This window comes from Cryptomeria japonica, chromosome 4 (genome assembly GCF_030272615.1).
Source record: "Cryptomeria japonica chromosome 4, Sugi_1.0, whole genome shotgun sequence".
NCBI lineage: Eukaryota > Viridiplantae > Streptophyta > Pinopsida > Cupressales > Cupressaceae > Cryptomeria > Cryptomeria japonica.
The window spans coordinates 392,120,057-392,144,392 of NC_081408.1; the positions used below are offsets into that span (position 1 = coordinate 392,120,057).

General features: G+C 36.9%; 1 protein-coding gene across 1 annotated transcript in view; it reads left to right on the plus strand.

Annotated features, from left to right (window-relative positions):
• Positions 1 to 24,336, plus strand: part of LOC131074660 (GTPase-activating protein GYP1) — a 107,318-nt gene that overhangs the window by 79,018 nt on the left and 3,964 nt on the right. The window contains exons 8-9 of the mRNA XM_058011325.1: positions 9,993 to 10,078; positions 10,190 to 10,291. Of these exons, the coding sequence (XP_057867308.1) occupies positions 9,993 to 10,078; positions 10,190 to 10,291 (188 nt within the window). The remainder of the gene's footprint in view (positions 1 to 9,992; positions 10,079 to 10,189; positions 10,292 to 24,336) is intronic.

A 24,336-nucleotide genomic window follows, 5' to 3' on the forward strand; every position in this document is an offset into this window, starting at 1 on the left:
TAAGGAGTAACTTAATGATTGTAAATATAGATATTGATTATAATAGATATTAATATATAATTATTGTTAACATAATACTTTAGAAATTATTCAATAATATTACATAATAATTCATACAAATAATAATTAATAAATACGTAAATGATTTATAAATGAATCAGAATAAGATTGATTGTTTAATATGGTAAGTTAGCAAGTACTTGATAGACTAAAGAAGATTGAATATCACAGATTTGACTCGTGAAAGATAGACTTGACTCTTAAACAAGTTAGTTTAAGTCATTAGTACTTTGAAAATAGGTTGATTATGGTTAAATTAGACCATATCCAAGTTGGGGACATTACATTCAACTGTTATTCTGCATTGAATATATATTCAGAGCAACTGGTATTCATGTGCAAAAGCCAGAATACATATATATCCAACTGCTCCTCTGATACAACAACAAGTATAGATTTATCTAATCTAATTTGATCAACTATTCATTAGAAACATGAGATATGCTATTTGTTATTTTGTAACTTTATAGTCATAATAGCATCTCTTTTATTTTTGACATCAATGACAAACCTGGCCAGCAAAGTGGTCAAGCTCCAACTATGTGGAAGATCTTAACAACTTAGAAAGGTTGATAAAATTATCTTCAAGATGATAATGAATATGAGCTTATCATTACACAACATAAGTTTCAAAGAGGAATGTTAGTGAGGTATATGCCCTCCCTCCAATTGGTTGCATACAACAAATGCAATGAACTGGAGAAAAGGAGAAAGGGCTATAATCATTATAAGAGCATGTAAACATGGTAAAAGGTATCATCGTGACATAAGCTTGTAAAAACATTGACAAGATGTGATCATGAAATTACATATAGCAAAGGAAAGGTAAGATGTTTTCATTGTTGCCACCATTGAAGGAAAATAATGGTTGCTGTAAATGCTAAATAGTAAATATGGATAATAAGAGCGCAAGTAGGATGCAAAACATGATAATTATCATAAAGATGTAATCATAATTAGTTTTTTTAGATAAGTAGGGCTTTTGAAAGGGCCCTAATCCCTTTTATGAAGATAATGTTAAAGCATTGAGCCCAACAAAACATCAAACAACTATACAAGACAACAACTAGCAACAAGAAACAAGGCAAACAAAAACCAAAAAGAAGCCCTGCCCAACGATGAGGTAGACCCACCCAAATAAAGGTGGTTTAAAAAAATGTTCCAAAGAGCTTTGCTTTGTGGTTTAAAAAAATGTTCCAAAGAGCTTTGCTTTAACTCCAAACTGGGGTCCATTTCCCCTAATCTGAATTTCTTGAGACAAAGAGAAGACATGACATCATTGGCATTACCTTCCTCCAACTCCTTCATAGAACAGTCCATAAGGGGATTCCTTTTAATATCAACTTTCTACACCTCCTGAACAAAAGGAACAAAATACTCCATGGAAACAAGGATTTGATCCTTCATTTTCCGAACAAAGTGTTGTTTCTTATTTTTTAAGCAAGTTATTGAGGCGTGACCCACTTTACAATAACAATGGCAAATAATTAGAGAGTCCTCAAACTCAATCTGCTGCACCCACTTACCAAATTTAGAGGCAAGAGTAATATGAGTAGGGAGCACCTGGTTTTTCTCCACATAAACACAAAATCTAGCAAATAACAACCGTTTCTTGAGTTTGGAGACCTGATCTGTAGCACAATATTGCCCAAAAGAGTTGGCAATGATAATAAAAGTGTTTTCATTCCAAAACTCCAAAGGCAGCCCAAGCAAACGAACCCAGACACAAAACATGAGATTTTTCGTTTCGAGGGTTAAATTTAGGATACCAACTTCAAATAAAAAGATCATTAATGCCCAAAACCCAAGGGCCATCATGCGGAATTCTAAAACAATCTTCCTCACAGGAGGAGGAAAAAAGAAAAACCATTCAACATTGCAGTTACCTCAACCTAACCGCTGAGCTTCTAGGTCTGAAGGATCCAACTATGCATAGTATGAATATTGGGGCGATTACGAAAGAATCTCCGAACAAGAGAGCTCCTCAACCAAGTCATCAACTCATCGAAAAGAGAATCAAGAATAATGAATTCAACTTGACCTTCCTCCAAAACCTTAGAAGGCACACTGAAATTGGAACAGCAAGTTTGTCCCAAAGAATTTCTTGGGGGTAGAGCAACCGTAGCAGCCGCCTTACACATCATAACACAAGGTTCCTTTGAACCCTTGGGGGAAGGGACAACAATTGCAACAGGAGGGGAAGCAACCTCCATCACACCGTCTTTAAGATTAGAAATTTGCTCCAATGAAAAGGAGAAGGAGCAACATCCTCAAGACCAACAATATTCAGCTCATCTTTGCCAGGAGAAGAGATTGCAACCCCAGAAGCAACCACCTCATTGGACTTAAAGGCCATCTCAGAAAAAATTGGGGTATATGTGGTACAAAACCAGTCTCATCCTCAATAATCGCAGACACAACCTCATGATTCGTTTTCCAGGACTTATCTCCCAAGGAAGATGAAAGAAACCCTTCTTTCAAAACCATTTGAGGCATCGAGATCAGAATTCAAAGCCCCTAGCCCTCTTATTCTTTAAAGGAGCTTCCAATAAGAGATCCAAAAGCAATTCATCCTCTTCATCAAGAACATCCTCAGAATCATCAGAGAAAAGGGAAGAGTGATCTTCATCTTCCTCGGAAACAAAGGCTTCCTTGCTCTAGGAAGACTCCCACAAGGCCTCCAAATCCTCATAAATCCCCTAAAGAAAGAGGATCCAACTGCCGTATCATCTGCATTGAAACCCTTGGGAACTCCCCCAACATAGCCCAAACTCGAGTTATCCTCACACTCGAAGCCCACCCCAGGAAGCAGATCTCCTCTTGGGTCTTCATCCTCAGAGTTGCCCTCTCCAACACACTCTCCTGCCTTCACTCAAGCCTTCCCACCTGTACTCTTGCCTGCATTCCTGCTGCCTACACTCTTGCTCATGTTTTTTGCTCTCCATTGTTCAAAACCTAATATGAATTCATGTTGAGGGTTCTAACATTAATTTAATGTAATCATAATTAGTTATAACTGCTTTTGGATGATGATTAAACTATCACACAATCTAATCCAAAAGAAGTTACAATTATTTTTATGGATTGTGGAAATCTGTGGTCTTTAATGTATCATGATATTAAAGCCTGGTAAAGTTCATGAACATACAAGATAAACATGTGAGAAAAAACATGACATCATAAGTATGTGCAAATATTGCGAACATCATAATAAGCATGGCATGTAAACAACATAAAAGCTAGACATTAAAAGCGTGAAACATAGGAAGCACATAACCAATTGTAAATCATGTAAGATAAGGATGTAACAAGGAACATGTGAGAAGATGAGCGGTAAAGATGTAACATAGTGTTCGTGTTTCAATTTGTCTTTTTCAAGACAACACAATGAAATGGTGTACGAGGTCAACTTTTTCTTTGAATCATGAGAGTGAGTTCCCTAGTAACTAAACTTACCATAGACATGAAACAAAATATACAATAACTAACAGTCTAACAATATGCACAATATTCTTTTAGGGTTTTGCAATAGTGAAATGAATAAAATAAATTATCCTATCTTTTTGCTTTATGTATGGTGACTTGAAATGGTTCTGTCTTACAAATGAGATTTTATATATTTTATGAGCTTACTTCAGCAATTGAATTTAACAACATGACATCTATGCACCAGCTAAAAGCAGTAACCAATAAGGAGATGCAAACTCGATTTCTCAAGGATAATAAATTTGACAAACAGAACACACTGGAAGGATAAAACCACTAGGTTAAATACATAGCTGTATCCTTAGATAGGTAGATAATATAATTACAATGTTTGATATTAAATTATCTACCTTAAATCTAACCCTTGAAACACAAGATGGCATTAACACAAACACATGAATATAATAATCACTCAAACAATTTCAGCAATATAAGCATAGCATCAACTATCATTAAGATATTTTATGGCCCAAACACTTATTTGTAAGGTTACAAAAACCCAAGTTGTGGGATTTAGCATAATAATTAACTTGTCAAAAACATCATTTTTTTTAAAGCAAAATGCTCAAAACTACCAAAAGTAGGCAATAGACAATATAAAGCATCAAAATAATCTAAATGATGTTAAATAAAAGCAACCTAAAAACAGGCTACCATCATCCTATCAAAAATATTATATGTATAAACATAGATTTGGCTAAAAATAGCTAGATTGCAAATCTATGAGTTTGAAGAATCTAAAGAATTTGAAGAAGTTGGATCTAGTGTACCATCTTTCTTTAGTGGAAATTGAACCTTTTTTATGAATACATTTTTATTCTTTGATGCAAGTGTGAAATTACTCTGTCTGATGAGCTGATGATGAACAAATCTTCTTTCATCAACCAAATCATGGGTCATTGTATTTCCTTTTCTTTAATTGATATTTACTTACAAGTTTTCTTAACTCTTCCATGCTGCCTGGACCAAAAGAAGAGCCTCCTATATGCACTTGAACTAGTTGGTAAAATTCAGCTCTTACTTCATCCAGAATATTCTTAGCAAATGTGCAAGAAATGGATGAACAAAACGTAATGGTTACCTATACTGTGATTTTTGACTTTTATATTTTCCGTTGACTATCTTCACTATAGGCATCCAAAGCTCTAGAATCAGCAGAAGTATTGCCATCCACTCTGGTATAAGGTACTCTTTGTGATTGGAAATGATTCCAAGTTTGATTATCTTGTGAACAACTAAGGGCTCAATAGTCTCCAAATGTCTGATGACATTTCTAGAAGATGAAATGCCAATAGTTATTAGGTTCTTTCACTCCATTTCCTATTGCTCTCATCGATCAACATCTTTCAACAAATCTAACAACTTTTCTATCATTTTCAACCCTGTATCATAAAATTGATCAGTTCACTGTTGAGTACCCCAGCCACATGAAACCAAACTATCTAATTTCTTGCTTTGTTTGTGTTCCCCAACTCCATAAGGTGATGAAGAGCTAGATATGGGCAAGTGATTGACCAAATGTTTGGTGTAAGCCCTTAGTTCCCATTTCTAACCAAGTCTGTCTTTTCTTGTCCTTTCTTTAAGGCTCTATGTTTGATACAGTCTATTGTTAATTACAACATGTCCATGTCAACTTTTTTTAATCTATAGGCTCTCAGTTAGTCTATGTAATTTAAAATTTAGCAAGTTGCTCTTCCTACCCATTCTTATCCACTAGTGAAATTGTTGTCTCAATAATAAAAGCTCATACCTTATTGTGAGATATGATATATTATTATTTAGTGTGATGCTACATTATGTTTTTTTGTTTCTGAACACAATATGTTTTTAAGTCTAAAATAATTGCTTGAAGCTGTTGACTTACTTCAAAGGATTGTTGTACCTTTTATAGGTATATTGTCTGAGGAATTTTTTATAAATTTGATGAGTTAAAAGTGACTGTTGGTAGACAATGTCTTAAGGAGTGTTGCACATTATCAAGAGGAACAGTTGTACTTTCATGAAGAATGTCGTGCCAAGCCCATTTTGAATGCCGAACAATTCCAAAGGCTAGTGCAAGTTTGAATTAGCAAGGACATGACCGTAGAGTCATAATCCGAGTTTTATTTTGTGAACCAATTTACCTTGCAACATATAAAGATGGAGCAAAACTCACGAAGGAAGAGGTAGTTAGTTCATTGGATTACACCTATAGACAGTTGACCTAATAGATGCATATCCAAGTTCATCTCTCCCATAATCTGTCCTTGGTTTAGAGCTTGTGGATTGATAACTTATTATTGCATAGTCCTAGATCTAGATCAAAATGGAATAATTCCCCAACATAAGTAGTAGCTTGCTTGTCATTCATATTTGGATTCCATTTTGATAACTAGCAATAGAGTATGCAGTATCCTAGTTAGGAATAGGAGCAAGAGAGGCAAAGACCATTGAGAGCTAGTCCCATTAATTGTGATCTAGGTCCATAATCCCTTTCCAACAAAAATAGACAATTGGAGTATGTGGATTGATGCAAGTATCTCAAGATTGATACTTTCATCCGTGTCTTGCTATTGGTTGCTAAGTTGCACAAATCTAGCCTTTGCCTAGATTTCTAAGTTGGGAATGGATCTTAGGTGAGATGGTCATGAAACTTCTAGTTTAGGATTAGAATAAGAGGGCTCAAGGTCATCATCTTTTCTAGCCAAATCAAAATCAAGAAAATGAGATCAGACCACATAGTTGTGGTAAAATTTGCTCTATATGGCTCTATTTTAAGACATCTTGCCTAAAAGAACTTACTTTCTAGAATTATAGTTGCATCAAATGGGTTAGACTTTGCTTTCGAGAAATATCCTAAACCATATGGATGGGGACATAACATCACTAGGAAACCATAGTATGGAAAGATGGGAAAGTATTATTAGATGGATATCACTTAGATAATGTTGGCATTTGTTAGAATCAGTATTGGGAGACAAGTATGGTGATTTATCCATCTTACTAGAATTAAAGTTGATTCCTATCAATCAACATTCGTTGAATGTGCTCATCTATTTTTCAATCAACATTTGTTGAATGTGCACTTCGATTGATGATTGGCATAGGGAAGAGCAAGTAGGATTGATTCGAGAACTTGCAAACGGTTCCATGCCACTCCACCTCATTTTACGATTTAGTGACATCAAAGTTTCCCACATTGATCAATCTATGGTAAGGTTTTGCAACAAGCAGCATAAGACAAAGATTTAGGCCAATCCTCTTAAGGTTTTAGGTTTAATAATGCTTCAATTGCTTGGTTGATGCATGTGAAATTGCCGTAAGAAATTCTTCGATTGATAACACCACCTAGCTAGGGATGGCTTACCATACATCTCAACTAACTATGCTCGTATCTCAACTAGTGCATTGAATTGCCTTGTTTCAATCCTATGAGAAACTAGCACTAGATTTTAGAGATGACTCTTTGAACCCACTAGTCATAAACATGAAAAGGTCATCAAAACATTTTCTTCAAACACCACCTCATACATAGTGTTTGGAAAAAACCATGTCACATTGAAAGAGTAGTGTAGGTCGTACACAACATAGAGAGAAACCAACTATTCTCCTCTAATGCAAAAAGGTTCTCTTTATCACCTTTTCAATTATAGAGGGTTGGGGCAGTTGTTGCAATCAAAGTACTATAGCTTTAGGATGACTTCACCATAGTAAAAATAGTTTACAATGTCACCATGAAGCTGATGGTGTAATTTAGAATATAAGGATTCGAATCTAATGACATATTCATGTAGTTGCTTGTTAGGGCCTTGGGCACACTCAATTAAATCAACAACAATGACGATTATAAAGGGTTGGGGCGGTTGTCGCAATCAAAGTATTATAGCTATATGACGACTTCACCATGGTAAAAATAGTTTGCAATTTGTCACCATGAAGCTGATGGTGTAATTTAGAATATAAGGATCCAAATCTAATGACATATTCATGTAGTCGCTTGTTAGGGCCTCGTGCACACTCAAATAAATCAACAACAATGACAATTTTTAGGCCAATATTAACTTTGAAATGTTTAAGGAATTCTTTGGCTAATTCTAAAAAAGAATGTATAGATTCATGAGGTAGAGAGAAGAATTATTTAGTAGCATAATATTTTTTAAGTGCATAGAAATAACTTAGCAATCTACACATGTAGGAGAGAAAGATGTCAAATGTATGGTCACCTTTGCCAACATACATTTTTTTTTTAAAATTGCATATTGATTACAAATATCTTGCTCATTTGAGCATCAACATGAGACCAATACAAGCTCCCTAGGAGCAAGCACACTAGAAATCATGTATGCAAGACCAAGAGTCACTACTTGGAAAAATTCACTTTTATTTGGAAACGACCTCCATATTAGAAGCCAACTATGGAAGACCAAGAGTTACAACTTATAATTCCACTTTAGATGCCTGCGTGAACTTGAGTCTCCACAATGAAAACCCAATGTTTTAACCAATTAAGCTCAATTCATTGAACTTGCCATCATACATTTCAAATTCAGGTGCCATAAATTTAGTTGGTAAAGGACAAGTAACAACCTCAAACACACATGCTGTATTTTGTAATTTCACATACTCATCTTTATCTTGTCACAGAATTAAGGTATGAAATGAGATGTGGAACTAGGAATAGAACAAGGAATTGAATGTAAGGATGACAATAGTGGAAGAACAGTTGACACTAGAAGGGTGGGAAGAAGAGGCATCACACTAGTGGGGGAAGTGGAAATGGTGGAAGAAACACTAGGACCACGTCTAGTCAAATAACTAGCAGGATATCACATAAAGTGAAATAGTAATGGGATGAGAGGATGTATATGCTCAAGATAGGAATTGTGTATAACAACAGTAACGAAAATGAGGAACAAAACCAAGAGGAAACTGTGAAGAGGATGCACCATTCAAAAAACTACAAGTATCTTTAGTACTAATACCTTGAAGCACATCCAGTCTGATGGCTTAGTGAGCAATAAATCATGAAAATATTGAATTAAATGTGTCGGATGACCCACATCAACCAAAGTAGCAAGCTCATGTGCAAATTGTATTGGCAAAAGAAAAAGGGAGCCATACTCTAATGAGATTTGAAAATAGGATATGCAATAAAAAAATAGATCTGAAATTTTAATAGAAGGATAAACCATAAGTCCAAAACCTAGGTTATGTAGGAAGGTTGGGTTCAATAAATGTAAAGGAATAAATTGCACTTTAATAATCTAGGTAATTATTAAATGCAGAATTTAAATGAATTAAATACAATACTTGGCTATATTTTAGAGATGAGGAAATAATGCTAAAGACGATGTGAACCAATTTGTCAATATGCTGGAATTTTAGGGCTTCATCAAATGGCTGCCTTGGAATTTTTTGATTGTGCTCCACTGTTGTTCAAATCTAGATGTATGAAAGTCAACTTGTGTGAAGACCTAAGCCAGTACCTACAGCAATGAACTGGTTGAAATCTGGCTATTGGAATCTGTTTGCCTTGATCTTTTGATGCAAAATCCCAGTTAGGAGTTGGAGCGTGTCTACAAAGCATCTCTAGGGGATTTTTTGAATTGTGAGGGTCATGTTCTCCTCAGCTAGACACCTAGGAAAACTGATTGAACATCTTTTGAACAATGATCAAGGACAGGAAGCAAGAATTAGGGATTCCTAAGATAATTTCTTCTCCAAAGTTGGTCCAAAACATAAGGGAAAAGGGCACATCTATGCAATTTTCACCATTGGACTTGGAAATAATGAAGGAAGTTGCTACATGAATGCCTACAAATGACGAGAGTAGGTCAATGACACTCAAAAGTACAGGTGGCTATAACAGATAACAAGGAGTACATAAAGGAACTCCAATAACTAATAGAAGAAAAATAACTGAATTATAGTACTTTTACAAATTGTGAAAGGAGATTGGTGAGAGTTTAAAACCCAAAAGTAAACCTAGACATGATGGCATTACTAATAGTAATTATAAAACTTAAGTACTAGTAATTTTTAAATAAAAAATCTTAAAGAGGTAGTGTTCTCTGTAGAATGTAACGATGACAATCCTTTAAAGACAGGATTAGATAAGTTAAGCAATATTGAATTGCATTATCTTTTGGAAGGATCTTATATATTTTAAAAGACATTTTTCTATATGGATGAAAAACTCATTTGATTAACATTTTCAAATTTTGGAAGATCTGAGCATGTAGGTAACCAAAAGGAACAATCTGAAGTAGTCAATTATCAAATTTTGTCATGTTTGTGAAATATTTTTCACCAATAAGTGGCAAAAGACCATATTTATCCTTGTTATGATTATCTGCTTCCAATTGATTGTAGTGAAATATTCCTTTTCTTTTTATTTTTGGAAACAATAGATCAGTAAAATTATAAGGGGCACATGTATTTTAATCCTATTATACTTTTGATATTAGAACCTATTTCACGACATATGGAGGAGGAAGGGCTAGAGTTTTTGCAGTTTGCTTTCCGTTGGTTCAACTGCCTTTTAATCCGTGAGGTATGAAACTGCTAACGTAGAGTTATTTTGTCAGCTTTACCAAAGAGACTTCTTAAATGTAATTTACGTAATAACTATTTCCTTGTGCATTTATATTAATTTTTGTGGCAGATTCCATTTCACCTTGTCACGAGGTTGTGGGATACATATCTGTCAGAGGGGGATGCTTTTGCAGAATTCCTTGTATATTTATGTGCTAGCTTTTTGCTAACGGTGAGTACTATAAGCTGAACTACCTCTGATATTTACAATTCGTTGCAAAAAGTGTGGAAGAAAACAAAGTGAGGCAGTAGATGAGAATAACTACTGGATTATTAAAGTAAAGTTGTTGCTAAATTCATTGAAGAGATACGACTATTAATTGTGAATGTTTTCTTTGTGAGACATCATTTTTTAATTTGCAATTGTGTGTATTTATAAGTTCTTGTTTTCTAACAATATGATTTACTAAGTTTAAAGCATTGGCTAATAGAATTTTGCTATTAACAATGCACTAACTCTGCAGCTGATTTTTTGAAGAAAGTGTATTTTTTGGGTGCCATTGCCAAGTGGACTGTTCATGCTCATGAGGGATGAGGGATGAGTTCTTGTTAATATTTAAATATTAACAATATGTATCAATATATATTAACTTGAAAACTTGTAGTTGAATTTTGAAAATGCACAAAAATTTGGCGACTAAGAGAAAAAAACTAAATTTCTTAAAAAACCTAAATTTTATGCAAAATATAGTTAAAGTGTATCAAATGAGAGCATACAATGTTGAGAAAGTGTTTTCTACTAGATTCAAATACAAATAGATGATAAAATCACATTATTATGTGAATACAACAGTCAACTAATAATTAATGAGTTTATGATAATTTTCATTGAAAATCATCATAATAAATTGCAAAGTTACAAGTTACAAGAATTTATAAAGTTCTCTTATTTTGTATTAGTGAAAAATTGGTTAGAAGTTCTAGTCTTCACACATTATTGTGGCTCCTCTCTTGGCGTAGAGGGTTGCCCTTATGGTTCCACCTTGCTATTAGATGGCAATTACTCCTCTATCTTATGTTTGATATCATTCACATTGATGTCCTCCAATCGAATCTCTTATGTTTTTGCTGCATCTATAGTTATACCCTCCATAGCGTGCCTATGAAATCAACAATGTAGTTCTCTATAAATAAGTTGGGCTTCTCATTTAGTTCAATCCAATCATTATAGGGACCCATCTCATCCAAGTCAATAGGCTCCTATGGTTGTCCAACTTTTTTGTGCAAAAGCGAAGGTTGTAATGCATAAAAACTAGGTAATTGAGGTGTTGTTGAGTTAATTTATTGTGCTTTCCATAGAATCGCTACAAGGATGAGACAAAATTCGAAGGATTAGCTTTTGAAGATTTGTGGTGGTTCCATCCCAATCTTTCTACCAAGAGTTTGCAAATAAGATATTCAAAACTTGTAAGCAACATTTTATTAATAATTGTAATTTGAAAGATATTCAAACTTTGTAATTTGTTTCTTGTTGTTTAGGTGGATTTCTAGCTAGTTAGTGGCAAAGGAAAAGGCCTCCCTTTAGCATGCTTGTAATCTTGCAACTCTGAAGTAGTGAGGTCTTTTGCTTCGAGTTGATGTGTCATCCTCTCAATACATATTGATAGGTACTCCATAACCTCCCATCGCCATTTGCTAAACTATCAAAGAAGAAAATTTTGGGGTTGAGGTATTGCCTCACTACATGAATGGGTTGGTGGAAGTGATTGTTCTACTTTTTATCAATGATTACTCAAATGAGATTAAATCTTCCTCTTATCTCTCTTTTAGTATTTTTGGATAGCCACTTTGGCCCTATCCATGGCCTCATAATGTCTACCATTGGGTTTTTCTCTCCATCCACCAAGCACAAAATCCTCAGCAAAGGCTTTGATGCTTAGAATGTACAAATAAATTTAAATCACAAACATACATGTTGTGACCTAATCACACATCACCCCATCCTAGATAGGGACCCCCTAGCTTTTAGTCCCTTTTGGTCGTTTGGTCTTGGTTTTTTGTGGGTTTTGGTGGCAGTCTCGTCAGTCTCTCCACTTTGCAGGTGTTCGAGGGTCATTTGGATTTAATCTGCTTTTCGTTTGAGCGAGTTTGGTGAAGTCTAGGGCCTATTTTGTCTTTTTTACGGTTTCTGCCTTTTGTCCTAGATTTTAGGGGTTTCTGTTAGGGTTTGGGAAAAACTGAACATACGACTGGAATCAGGACCCTTCAAGGAACCTCCCAGTAAAATTTGAGCCAAAATGGAGCAACTTTCTATTTTTAGAAAGTTCCTATTTTTTAGGGATTTTATAGTCTCGGATGGTCGTCATTTTGCCAAAAATCAAACTTACAATTTTTAGTAATTTCCATTTTTAGTAAGTTTCTATTTATAGTAAGTCATTCTTGTATCCTATCTAGGGGTCTAACACTGACACTTTAAAGGTTTCTATTTTTGGAAAGTTTGTTCTGTCAGGACCATTCGGGCAAGGTGACAAAGATCAAGCATTTGCAACTATTTCTAATTTCGGAAAGTGAGAAAGCAGACAGAGAAAGCCAGAAGATGGTTGAGTGTTGGAAGCCCACTCCTGAAATGGAAAGCTCGGGAAATTTCTCCAAGTCTGGAAAAATCATCCCTAATTCTTATATGGTGGCCTGATCCGGAAGAGGCTCAAAATCCGTCCAAGTCCGGAAGAAGCATGAAAAGACAAAATTCCTCCTCTAAGGCAAAATTCTGCCCCAGGCCAAGGACAGGCGCCAAAATGGATGTCTCATGGAGGATTCACAAATTGATGAATTCCTCCTCCACAGCAAAATTCTGCCCCAGGCCAAGGATAGGCGCCAAAATGGATGTCTCATGGAGGATTCATAAATTGATGAATTCTTCCTCCACAACAAAATTCTGCCCCAGGCCAAGGACATGCACCAAAATGGATGTCTCATGGAGGATTCATAAATTGATGAACTCCTCCACAGTGAAATTCCGCCCTATTCCTCCAGAGAGCGCTAAAACACACAAGGCATGGAATGCGTAGAGAAGTCAATGAATCCATGAACAAGGCAAAATTTCGCCCTACTCCTTAGGAGGGCGTTGAAGTAAGGAGGTCAAGAAGGGAAGGAAAAGTTGATAAAATTCCTCCACAAGCAAGAATTCCGCCCTAGAAGGTACCAAGGCGCCAAAACCACCCTGCCATGGAATTCATGAAAAATGCATGAATCTCCCACCAGTGAGAAATTCCGCCCAAATCCTCAGTTGGGCGCCAAAATGAAGGGGTCATGGAGGATTCACAACTTGGCAAAATTCCTCCTGCAGTACAAAATGGCGCCCAAGGTGAAAGGAAGGCGCCAAAACAAGGAGGTGATGGAGGATTCACAACTTGGCAAAATTCCTCCTGCAGTACAAAATGGCACCCAAGGTGAAAGGAAGGTGCCAAAAAAGGAGATGATGGAGAATTCACAACTTAGCAAAATTCCTCCTGCAGTACAAAATAGCGCCCAAGCCATGATCAAAGCGCCAAAGCCAAAAGAGAAGGGTCAAGGAGGAATCAAAAGGAAAAGTCCCCTCGGGCAAATTTTTGAATTTTATATTTTTAGACACTGAATCTTGTCAGAATGTGGAAAATTTTATAGATTCAGAATCGTGGTGAGTTTCTCTATCCAATGAACTTGGCTCCTAAAAATTAGGGGGATCCCTAAAAAATAGGGGATGTTGAAAAGGGCGTGAAAATTCCTTCAGAGGGAGAAGGCAACAAGTTAGAATGAAATCAAGCAAATCTTGAAAAATCCTTCAATTTACCTCCGAAATTTGAAAGAGTGGAAGTTAATGAGTTGGCGAAGAGAATCTTCCAAGTATGACGCATGGCTTAGTGCATTTAATGAAACTTCTAAATTCGAACTCACTCACAAGGGAAGTTTCTTTTGCATGGCGCAGTGATTGGGAAAGTATGACGCATCATAAATTCAATTGCTAATTTGATGCCTAGCAGGACGTTTTGAAGGATTCTATATAAGCATGGAGAGTCATTTCATTTCTCACGTGCAGGATTCAGGAAAGAAGAATTGGAGAAGTGAAGAGTGGTCATACTTGGTCTTTGTTTCATCATTTCTAAGGTGCTTTTCAGGATGGCGGAATCAAGCAAGGCAGGTGCCCTCTCCAGGCACGCATTGATCAAGGTAGAAATGAAAGGTTTTCTTCCTCATTCCTAGATGAATTCCAGATGGGAAGAAATCAGCGATACTAATTTGGGCACATTCAATCTGGTTGCATTCAAGATCAGAATGTTCGGGACAGCAGGGCATAGTCCATCGCCAACAGCTATCAAAATTGTCAAGAGCAGAATTGTTGCGGCAGTTGGTTTTCCTCTTGCTATTTAGTGTCCAGACTTGATCTTGGAGTGTGCAGAACATTATAATTTGGAGTGGAAGACAATCTCAACATCAGATGGCAAGTTGCTGGCAATATTGACTCCAGAGTCAATTGGTGAGGCTTTCAGAATTCCTTCGCACTATTCCATGACATACAGGACCAGCAATGGAGCTAAGGCAGTATATGAAGTAGGTCCTGCCAGGTGTGCTGATTTGATTAATAAACAGTGGTTGTTGAAGCCTAGGATGCATGCCTCCAAGATGCCAAAGACTCTCACTATCTTTGAGTTCAAGTAGGAGTATGTGGACCTAATAAAGATGCTGAGCAGAGTAATGGGGTGTTCACATTCTGTGAACTTTGAAACTTGGATGTTCTTCTACATAGGCGAGATCATGAATGCAAATGGGCTAGTTGACTGGGGCAGATTGACCAGTCATTACTTGCACGAACAATTGAAAAACTTAAAAGAAAAAAGGGCCTAGTCCTTCTTCATGAGCTCCTACCTGTTCTATATGCTTGCATGAAGGGGAGGATTTGATGGTCTGCCAACAAGAGGAGTCATGGGTTGCGGAACAACACAGCTGGAAGTACATGAGTGTTATCCCCAACTACATCTTCACAATGTTAGTTCTTACAGGTTGGCAAATGACACCTTCACTATGTACTTTACACGGCTTATGCAGAAGAAGTTGCACGTAAGGGTGTCGCCGCAAGCAAGTGCCTTGGTCCTGAAGTATAGAGCTACATTCTTGCAATTTCCTAAATTCACCTACATCAGGACGCAAGGATTCTCATTCCAGTCATACAAATTGCCAAGATATCTGTCAGACAAGCTCATATTGCTGGAGCTCACGAGACAGTTAACTGCCTATGATCAATTGCAGAAGAAGAAGAAGAAGAAGCAATCAATTGAATTCCTAGTTGTCCAGGGTGACTTCATGGAAATATGCCCAGGCTTGGATGCCGCTGAGAGTGCAGCAGGGGAATTGGCATTCTATCGCCTGCCATTTTATACATCCAGGGCCCAGTATGATCCTTAATGCCAAACCAGGAAGGTTGCTGGCGTCAAATTCACACACAAGTTTCACTTAGAAGATTATTGGGCAGCTGCTGAGGATGACCTTGAGGTCCGAGAGAAAATGCATTCCAAATTGCCCCTTGACACCATCAGGTTAAGTGAAATTTATCAAGTGCAGGATCAGGTGAAGGAAGATTCAGATTTGGTGCAACTTGAATTTGAGAAAGTAAAAGATCAGCCCATTCAGTTGCCAGATTGGTCAGAGCCCGAAATGGAATCCAATTTCAGGGACCAATGCTGAAATTCACTAAGCACTGGATTGACCGGCAGATAAGGAAGTTGACGGAAGGAAATGTTCATTTGACATATCAACTAATGGGAAGTCTAGATTCCCACAGTGAGGCGACTGAAGGCTCTTCACAGGCCCAGGTAGGAGGGGAAGTCCGGATTGGTAAAGGAAAAAATGCCCCAAAGAGACCAAGGACAACAAGGAAGAAGGATATGCAACAGGAAGTTCCACAGGAGGTTCAACAAGAAGTCTAGCAAGAAGAACCTCCAAAAAAGAGAGCAAGGACAGAGAGGGAGCATTCACCGGCGAGTTCCTCGAGTGTGCAAGAGGTAGAGATGTTTTCACATCCAGCAAGTCCACCTCCAGAGAACATTCCGGCACCAGATATACTCAACATTAACGCTTCACAAGGACACCATCAGCCAAGAAGTCAAAGACCAGAAAGTCCCTCACACCAGGAAGAGGCTCGTCAGGATAGCTTCGTGGAAGTTATCCTTGGCGAAATGGAAGAAGAGTCACAGGAGAAGAAGCACGTAGAGGTTCATAGTCACTCCATCCCTGCTCCAGATTGGTTGGTAGGAAGGCTGAGAAAGGAACCAGAAAAAGAAACTGATCCAGCCCGGGAGTTGGAAGAATTGTTGAAAAAGATGGATCAGCCAACAGAAAGGAAGCCTCCTCGGAAATTCTCCAGGGTTGTAAGGGAAGAGTTTGGATCTCGGACCCTGCACATTGTTGAGCCTGCAGTAGATAAAGACATGGTCGAAATCAGGCAGGAGGATTATGTTATCAGACAGATTGGTCTTGGCCATGCTTCCACAGGTTAAGTAATGGGAGACTTTGAAGAATCTTCCTTAGCCATGAGGGAAAAGATGTTGAAATCAAAGGCGAAATGTAAGCGGCTGAGGGAAGAAAATAGAGCCCTATGTGAGTACATCAGGAGTTTCAAAAGACCCCTCAGGGAGGCAGGTCCTTCATTCACTCCTCCTTCCTCCCTTCCTAAGGAAGTTGTTGATGATGCTGAAGTTATTAGAGCAATGACGCAAAATTCTAGGGAATGGATAGAAGATGTTTACACTGAAGCGAGAAAATTCACCGAGGACTTGGCTTAACTTCATTCAAAGTTCGTGGCCCTCTTGAGTAGATTGGAGACAGCGGAAGGATTGTGGGAGAATGTGCACGTATACCAAGACTTAACCATTCCACGACTCAGGGCTCTGACGAAGATTTCAAGGCAAATTTTGATTGATGGGAAAGTAATTCAGGAGAATGAAGCTTATGACTTTCCCTGATGGTTCTATGCCGTTTGCTCAGGAAAGAACACCTTCGATAAATTCAGCGTAGAGTCCTTTACTTTGAAAGATTCCATCAGAGGAGTGCAGAAGAAATCATCTGTGCAATTGAGGCATTGTTCGTAAGGAAACTCAATAATGGTGGAATAACAGTGAACTCCTTGAAATCTCAGTTGCACGAGTTCTTCTTCATAGGCTCATTCCCTAAGGAACATTTTGCAAATGTTTCTTCATTTTCCAGTATAATGAAGAAGACACAAGAAATCACGATGGAGTGGAGAGCTTCTTTTTCAAAGGTGAGGAAGAAATTGCCTTGATGGAATTCGACATTGAAAATGTGCCAATTGTCTCCATCAGAGAGCTAGAAGCCGTCGTCAACAAATTCATTGCATACGCCATAAATGAACGGGATAATCGTCGTCCGTTCTTGGACGAGAATCTTTTAGTTGAATAGTGGTGGCATATTTACTGCTAAGGGTATTTTGACTAAGTGTGGGTCCGGTCAATGCATGTTGCTGTCGCTTGAGGAATCTTCTTGCATGCAGCCGACTTATTTATGATTCTATGACAGATTCTCCGTGCATGTTGCCGTCGCATGAAGAATGATGGGCATTTATTCCTTGCATGGAGATTTTTATTATATTCTGGGCGTGATTGGTATAGTGGAGTGTATTTAATGCACTAGTGGGCGCTATTTTAGGCTCATGGAATAATTGTATATGGGCTTTATGGGGTATTTATTGGCGATTCCCACCTTGTTGCATCTTGAGTGGAGAATCTTTTGGGCTAATTAGGGTTTGCATGGCCTAAGACCTATATAAAGGGGTGACCCCCCTCATTTGTAAAACGGAGGAGAGATTATTATCTGAGATTGTTGCATCAGGATTGTTGAAGTGGCCAACTTAATACATTGTTCGATTTTGATGGTGTATTCTTGTTCTATTTTAGCAATCTGCATGGTCTTGCTCTCTTCAGTTAGATTATATTTGTTTACATGTTGTTAGGAGAACCGGATTTGATAGGAGTACTTGTTGCAGAATCCGAGCTCATACTTTTGGTGTGCAGCTGATTGTTGTATACCGTGCAAAGTTAGCCTGAGCCTTTTGTTATGTGTGTACGCTTAACTTCGATCATCAGTGAAGATTGTTCGATCCGATGGTCCATATTGGTGATCTGAAAAACCTCTACACACCCTTTGAAGATTGCACTGCCTTTGCATAGTTGTGCTCTGTTGGCGAAGCAAAGCGTGGTTTGATTTTGCATGAGTGATTTTGTCTCCTGTTCTTAGGATTAGATTAGCTTTAGCATAGTTCTCTATACTCTACTCTCATTTACTTTTTGCATAATTCGAAAATCCAAAAAAATCCAAAACTAGGGCTTTTATTGCAAATCATCCGTATAGAAATCCTCGAGCTTGCATGAGTTTACCACCTTCTTCAATTGAACACACGTAAGGCCCCTTGGGTTAAGAACAAACCCATCAAACAACTGAGTCACATCTGCACACTGGAGGAACCTTGGAATTAGCCGTTTGAACTTTATGCAATCTTAGCATACGGACTAATTTTGATCAAGAGAGGTTAAGGTGACCGTTGGTAACTTTATTCTATGTTCGACGCTGTAAAAAAAAACACGTCAACAATACAAGATACAATAAAAGTAAATACTGTTGAAAATTAGGAAACAAAGTTACAATTTGTAAATTAAATTGAAATTTGAATTTACCTTGACAGTCTTTGCAATTCCCTTCACAAATTTATCATATTGTTGTCTCTCCTTCAACCTTGACTATGTTGAGTCTAGCCATGTTTTAGTCACATGCATTGCTTCAAGGATGTCAGTGAAACACAAATGTTTTACAACATAAAAAACTTAATTGCAAATCTTTGGACACTCAATTATATAAGCTCTTTCCCCTTGGTTTGATATCTCATCAAGTTGAGAATCTAAGGTGACTATAAATATGTTTGATAATGTTCATTGCATCTTCTACAACCAAACTCATCTAATCAATTTTTTTGTTTTCCAAATGAAGGTCAAGGAAATGGAATCCACAAGGTGTCCAATGTAGTTATGTATGACTCTCTCAAAGCAATATCTTGGCTGCCATGCATACCATTAGATTTTCAATGACAACTTACACCACATTTTCTATGCCCACTTCTAGGACAATCTCCTCCAACTTTACGTTAAAGATTTCTACATTCTTTATTTTGTTAGAGGCATCGATTGACTTTAACGAAAATGGTTCACCACTTGAAGCTATCAAAAACTTGACGAGTTTGTGATTCCTTCCATTTGTCCATTGATATAAAAGAATGGTGCATCCATGATTTCGCCATTGCTTCTTTTGTTTCCAAAATTATGTTTGCATCTACAATAGCCTCTTGGAACCAACTCCCACAAAGAATTTTTTGTAGAGGGCATTTTGTACCTATATCTTACAATAGCAATGTTATCACCACATAATCCTTGTAGGTTTTTTCATGATGTTTAAGAACATTTTTGTAATACAAAATTTTTGCACATGCCTTAACTATTTCTTGGTCCTTTATTTTTCCACTTTGTACCTTGTGATGAAGGTTGTGTTTTAGGTATTTTTCTATGCAAAAGAACCTCCTGTGGTGGACTGTAATGTTCCCTTTCTAGCCCATGTTGTATAATGTTGTTGTTAGCCGATTCTCCATGGTCCCGTAGGCTAACCAAGATATTTAAGGGATCTTGAGGCCATTTGGCCTAGGCAGTTTCAGTTTCAGGCAATTATGAAGTGATTTGGTGCAGTTTCTGGTTGCTTACTATTTATTGTAAGTCAGTTGGGTTGGGTCAGTGAGTCAATGGATTCGTGGATGGTGCTTATGTCGGTGGTAATTGTTTAATACCGGTTGAAGATTCAATGGTCATCTGATATTATTCTTTAATTTAATGATAAAGTTAAATTAAATTATTTAACTTTATTGTTATTTAATAGATGACTTTAGTGGGACAAATAAAGTGCGTTGCAAATATTAAATGTTCCCCGTTTAAGTGTACTTGGGCACCTACATGAGAAAAAAGACTTTTTAATATTAAAAGTAAGTGAAGTCTTTAATCCCGCATTGCTTGGGAAAGTGAATCGCCTCTCTTGAGAAAGAAATAAAAGACATTCAAGAGTTCCTCTTCCGGCATGCTTGGTTGATTTGATAATTTGCGAATTTATTGGAGAGTTCATCTTCAAGGGTTTGTGAGGATGAAATCCCTCATGAATGACATTTTTCTCGTTGCTGCAAGATGTAGTCAAGAGAATTAATGGTGTTTTCATTCAAGAAACACATTGGGCTTACAACTCTTAGATTTTCAAATAGAGAAGGGCAGATGTGGAGAAGATAGAGCAGATTTGAAGGCATTAGTGGCATCATAAAATTAAAGGAAAATGAAAGATTTAAGGGTTTGCTACAGTGATGTGCTACAGTGTCGTGCTACACTACCACTGCTATGGTGACGCTATGGTGACACTGCTACAGTAACTTGCTACATTGATTGTTATTGTGACAGTATTAATACCAGCCATACCTATGCTGGAATATTGTGGCTGCGGCTAAGGGTTTCAACACATTATTTGCTGCTGTATGAACTGAGAAACCAGCAATCTAAGTGTGGATTTTTTTTGTAAGTGTTCTAACACATTGTGCTGCTGTATGGACTGAGAAATCAGCAAAATATACTGAAATAAATTTTGTAAGTGAATTGGTATGTTGTTTCGCAGAATGTTTATGTTATGATGTTTCTAGAAGTTTATGATTTTAATTTAGATTCAGAGTTGCAATCAGCCATTGTTGTTTCATGTTTTTAATCTTTCAAACGCAAGCATTTCATGAACTATAAACCCCAAACACAAAACACAAAAAAATCAGAACTACAGGGCTTCTTATTAAAGTGAGGAAGGCAAACTGTTTGACAAAATTACAGTGAGTGAAAAGGAAAAAAAATAGAGGCTAGCAAGGGGGCATATTACATGGACCTTTATTTGAATTGGATAATATGGATATGCCTTGTATGCATGGATCACATCGAGAGCCTACAATCTTTGCCTTATCTATCTTATTTTTTTTTGTTGAATTAGAAGTTTTGGCTATTGTCATGGTTGCTTGTGCACCCACACTCTGGTTTCTTCTCATTCTCTTGTTTTTCCTTTTGTTTGACTTTTTCACATGACTTGACATTGCGACGATAAACACATACAATATGATACTTGAGGTGATTGATGCTTCCATTAAGCTTCTTATTCTAGAAGAGGCAAATCACACTCCCCTAGACTAGTCCAAGCATGACATATTTTTGAGTGGTATCACAACATGATGATTCCCAATGCGACGACTTCTAATGGGATGGCTTCCAATTGCTTATTTTGAACCTTATGTGGAGTTGGATATTGTTTTATGCAAATCTACAACATTTTCAAAGACAAAAATAAAGTTTAAAAAAGCATATAATGATTTGAACACAAAAATTAAAAAATCATGTAAAATTTTAATTGTATCACTATAGATTAATTAATTTAACAAAAATAACATTTTATAAATGTAAATCTTGAAAAATTGATTGAACAAAATAATCGGATTATCTATTCAACAATATACAAGCGTATATATAGAGATTACAAGACGACGTTCTAAATTAAGAACAAGTCGTTTAAATTGAACTACTAAAAAGCTAAACGCTAAATAAAGCTTAAAAGCTAAATAAAGCTAAAAAAAAGCTAAATGACCATCAAACAAGGAACTAAATATAGGTGACTAAAATATAATTAAATATTCTAATACCCTCCCTTAATGGTCATTCTATCTACTAACTACCCTACAAAAGACACTGCAGGTCTTTTGATCACATACGAAAAGAACACTCTGTTGCGGCGGAGACCCTCCTTGGATCTGAAAAATGTTAATGACCAAGAATACTAGAATCCATCCAACCTGATGTTGGGTAACCAAATTGAAACCTAAAACCATGATTTTGAGGAAAAATCAGCAAACCCTCCAAAACTAAAGATACAAATCATTATTTTTTTTTGTGGAAAAAAATGGTAAAAAAACCTGAAACGTTGCGTGGTAAAACCCCAAACATCACGTGGTAAAACACTAGTCATCATGCGGCAAGACACCATACATCACATGGCAAAACAACAGACCTCACGAGGCAAAACACCAGACATCGCGTGGTAAAACACCACTCCCTGATTTTTGAGGAAAAATCAAGCCAAAACCTTCCCATGATTTTTGTGGAGAAAAATCAGAAATCCATTCGATGACAAAATTAAAAAGGCATAGAAGGCTGACTCCTCTTCAAAACGCTCTGCAACATGAGCCTGCACCTGCTTGTGAGACCCTCCTTGGTTGGACTTCTGATCAGCCAAGCTCTTTCTGCATAACTTTTGGATATGCCCAGATCTACCACAATAGTGACATGTGAATCGCTACGTGAACCCCTCCTTAGAGTTGCGTTGCCCTTTCTGCCGAGTGTACTCACCTTTGCCCTTGTCCTTGGTAGTAAACGCTTGTTCCGCATTGACACTGTTACTGCCAAACTGTTGCTTCCATCTATCTTGTTGTAGAAGCTTGGTGCAAAGATCAAGAAACTTCAGATCAACACTAGTAGAAGAGATATTAAGCGTGTCAATGAAATGCTCGTAAGAGTGGGGAAGACTTTTCAGTGTAATCACAACCATATCCTCTTCCACCATGGTATGACCAATAGCTTCCAACTGGTCATGAATCTCCTTGATCTTCGTAAGATGTGCTGGATAGATGTCTTTTCATCCATCATGATAGAAAACAGCATATTCTTCAAAAAGAAAGCTCGGCTCTTGTCGGATGTTTCATGAAGATCCTTCAAGAGATCCCAGATCTCTTTAGCTGTTTTACCTGAAGGCACCTGAGGGAGTTGATCATTTGTGACAGATAACTTCGATTCTTCACATCATGTTTGTCTTGATCATCACCTGCTGTTGTAGGATGAGACTCCTTGCCCAAAACAATCAGGTCAAGGCAACGATACTCAAAAATTGATAACATCCTCTGCTTCCAAGTATTAAAGTTTTGTCCGTTGAACTTCTGACTGCTTTCCAACATGACATTCGTCGATGATGCCATTCCTCTTGTTTTCTTATGCACAAAAAACAAGGTCAAACTGCAAAATTAAAAATCAGATTTTTCTGTCAAAAATCAGTAAAAAAAACTGTAGCAGTTGGTACAAGTTCCAAAAAATATGGAATATAGAAGCAAAGCCCTGACACGGAACCCAAGGTGTTGAAAGGTTGGCACAAAACCCAAGGTTTGAAATTCTGGAAAAACCCAGAAAAAACAAATTTCCTGCAGATGTGAGCTTTAAATTTTTTTTAAATAGAAAATTTAATATTTTGCAGAAAAGAATATTGATTTTCTGTTTAAAAAAACGACTTTTTGTTAAAAAAAATAGGGTGAAAACCCTAGGTGTTGGCAAGAAAAACAGAAAACGCGAAACCTGTAAATCGTGACCACCAACACGGATCTCGTCACGCGCAAAAATCTTGCAAAAAAAAATAGACGAGATGAAAACTTCATGATTTTGTAGAAGAAAAAAAGTCGGCCAAATCGTGACCCACGAATCACTGCCACAGGTCGTGAAAAAACACGGGTCTAGAAGGCAGCCAAAAAATTGCCGAAAAACCAGGTTGCGCTGCCACAAATAAATCACGATTTTTTTTTTCAGAAAATAAAACGTGCGCCAAAATATTCCGACGCGGGTCGGAAAAAAAAACGCGATCACAGGTTCAGAAAAAAAATTACGCTGAAACTGGAAAACAAACTTAAGAAAAAACACGATCTCAAGATAATCGCAAAAAATGCGATTTTTCTGCCCAAAAAACTTGAACCAAAAACCCTCGAATCTGACATTGAAAATCCAAACCACGAAACCCTGCAATAAAATTTCGTTTTAAAAAAAAAATAGTAAACCCTAGCTTGTGAATTAGATTTTTTTCATAAAAATAACTTTTAAATTTTTTTTGGAAAAATATTTCCAGGTAGAGCACAAAAAAATTCCTTCAGGCATGTCGCCCGCTCTAATACCATGAAAAATTGATTGAACAAAATAATTGGATTATCTATTCAACAATATACAAGCGTATATATAGAGATTACAAGACGACGTTCTAAATTAAGAACAAGTCGTTTAAAACGAACTACCTAAAAAGCTAAACGCTAAATAAAGCTTAAAAGCTAATTAACTATAAAGAAAAAGCTTAACGCTAAATAAAGCTTAAAAGCTA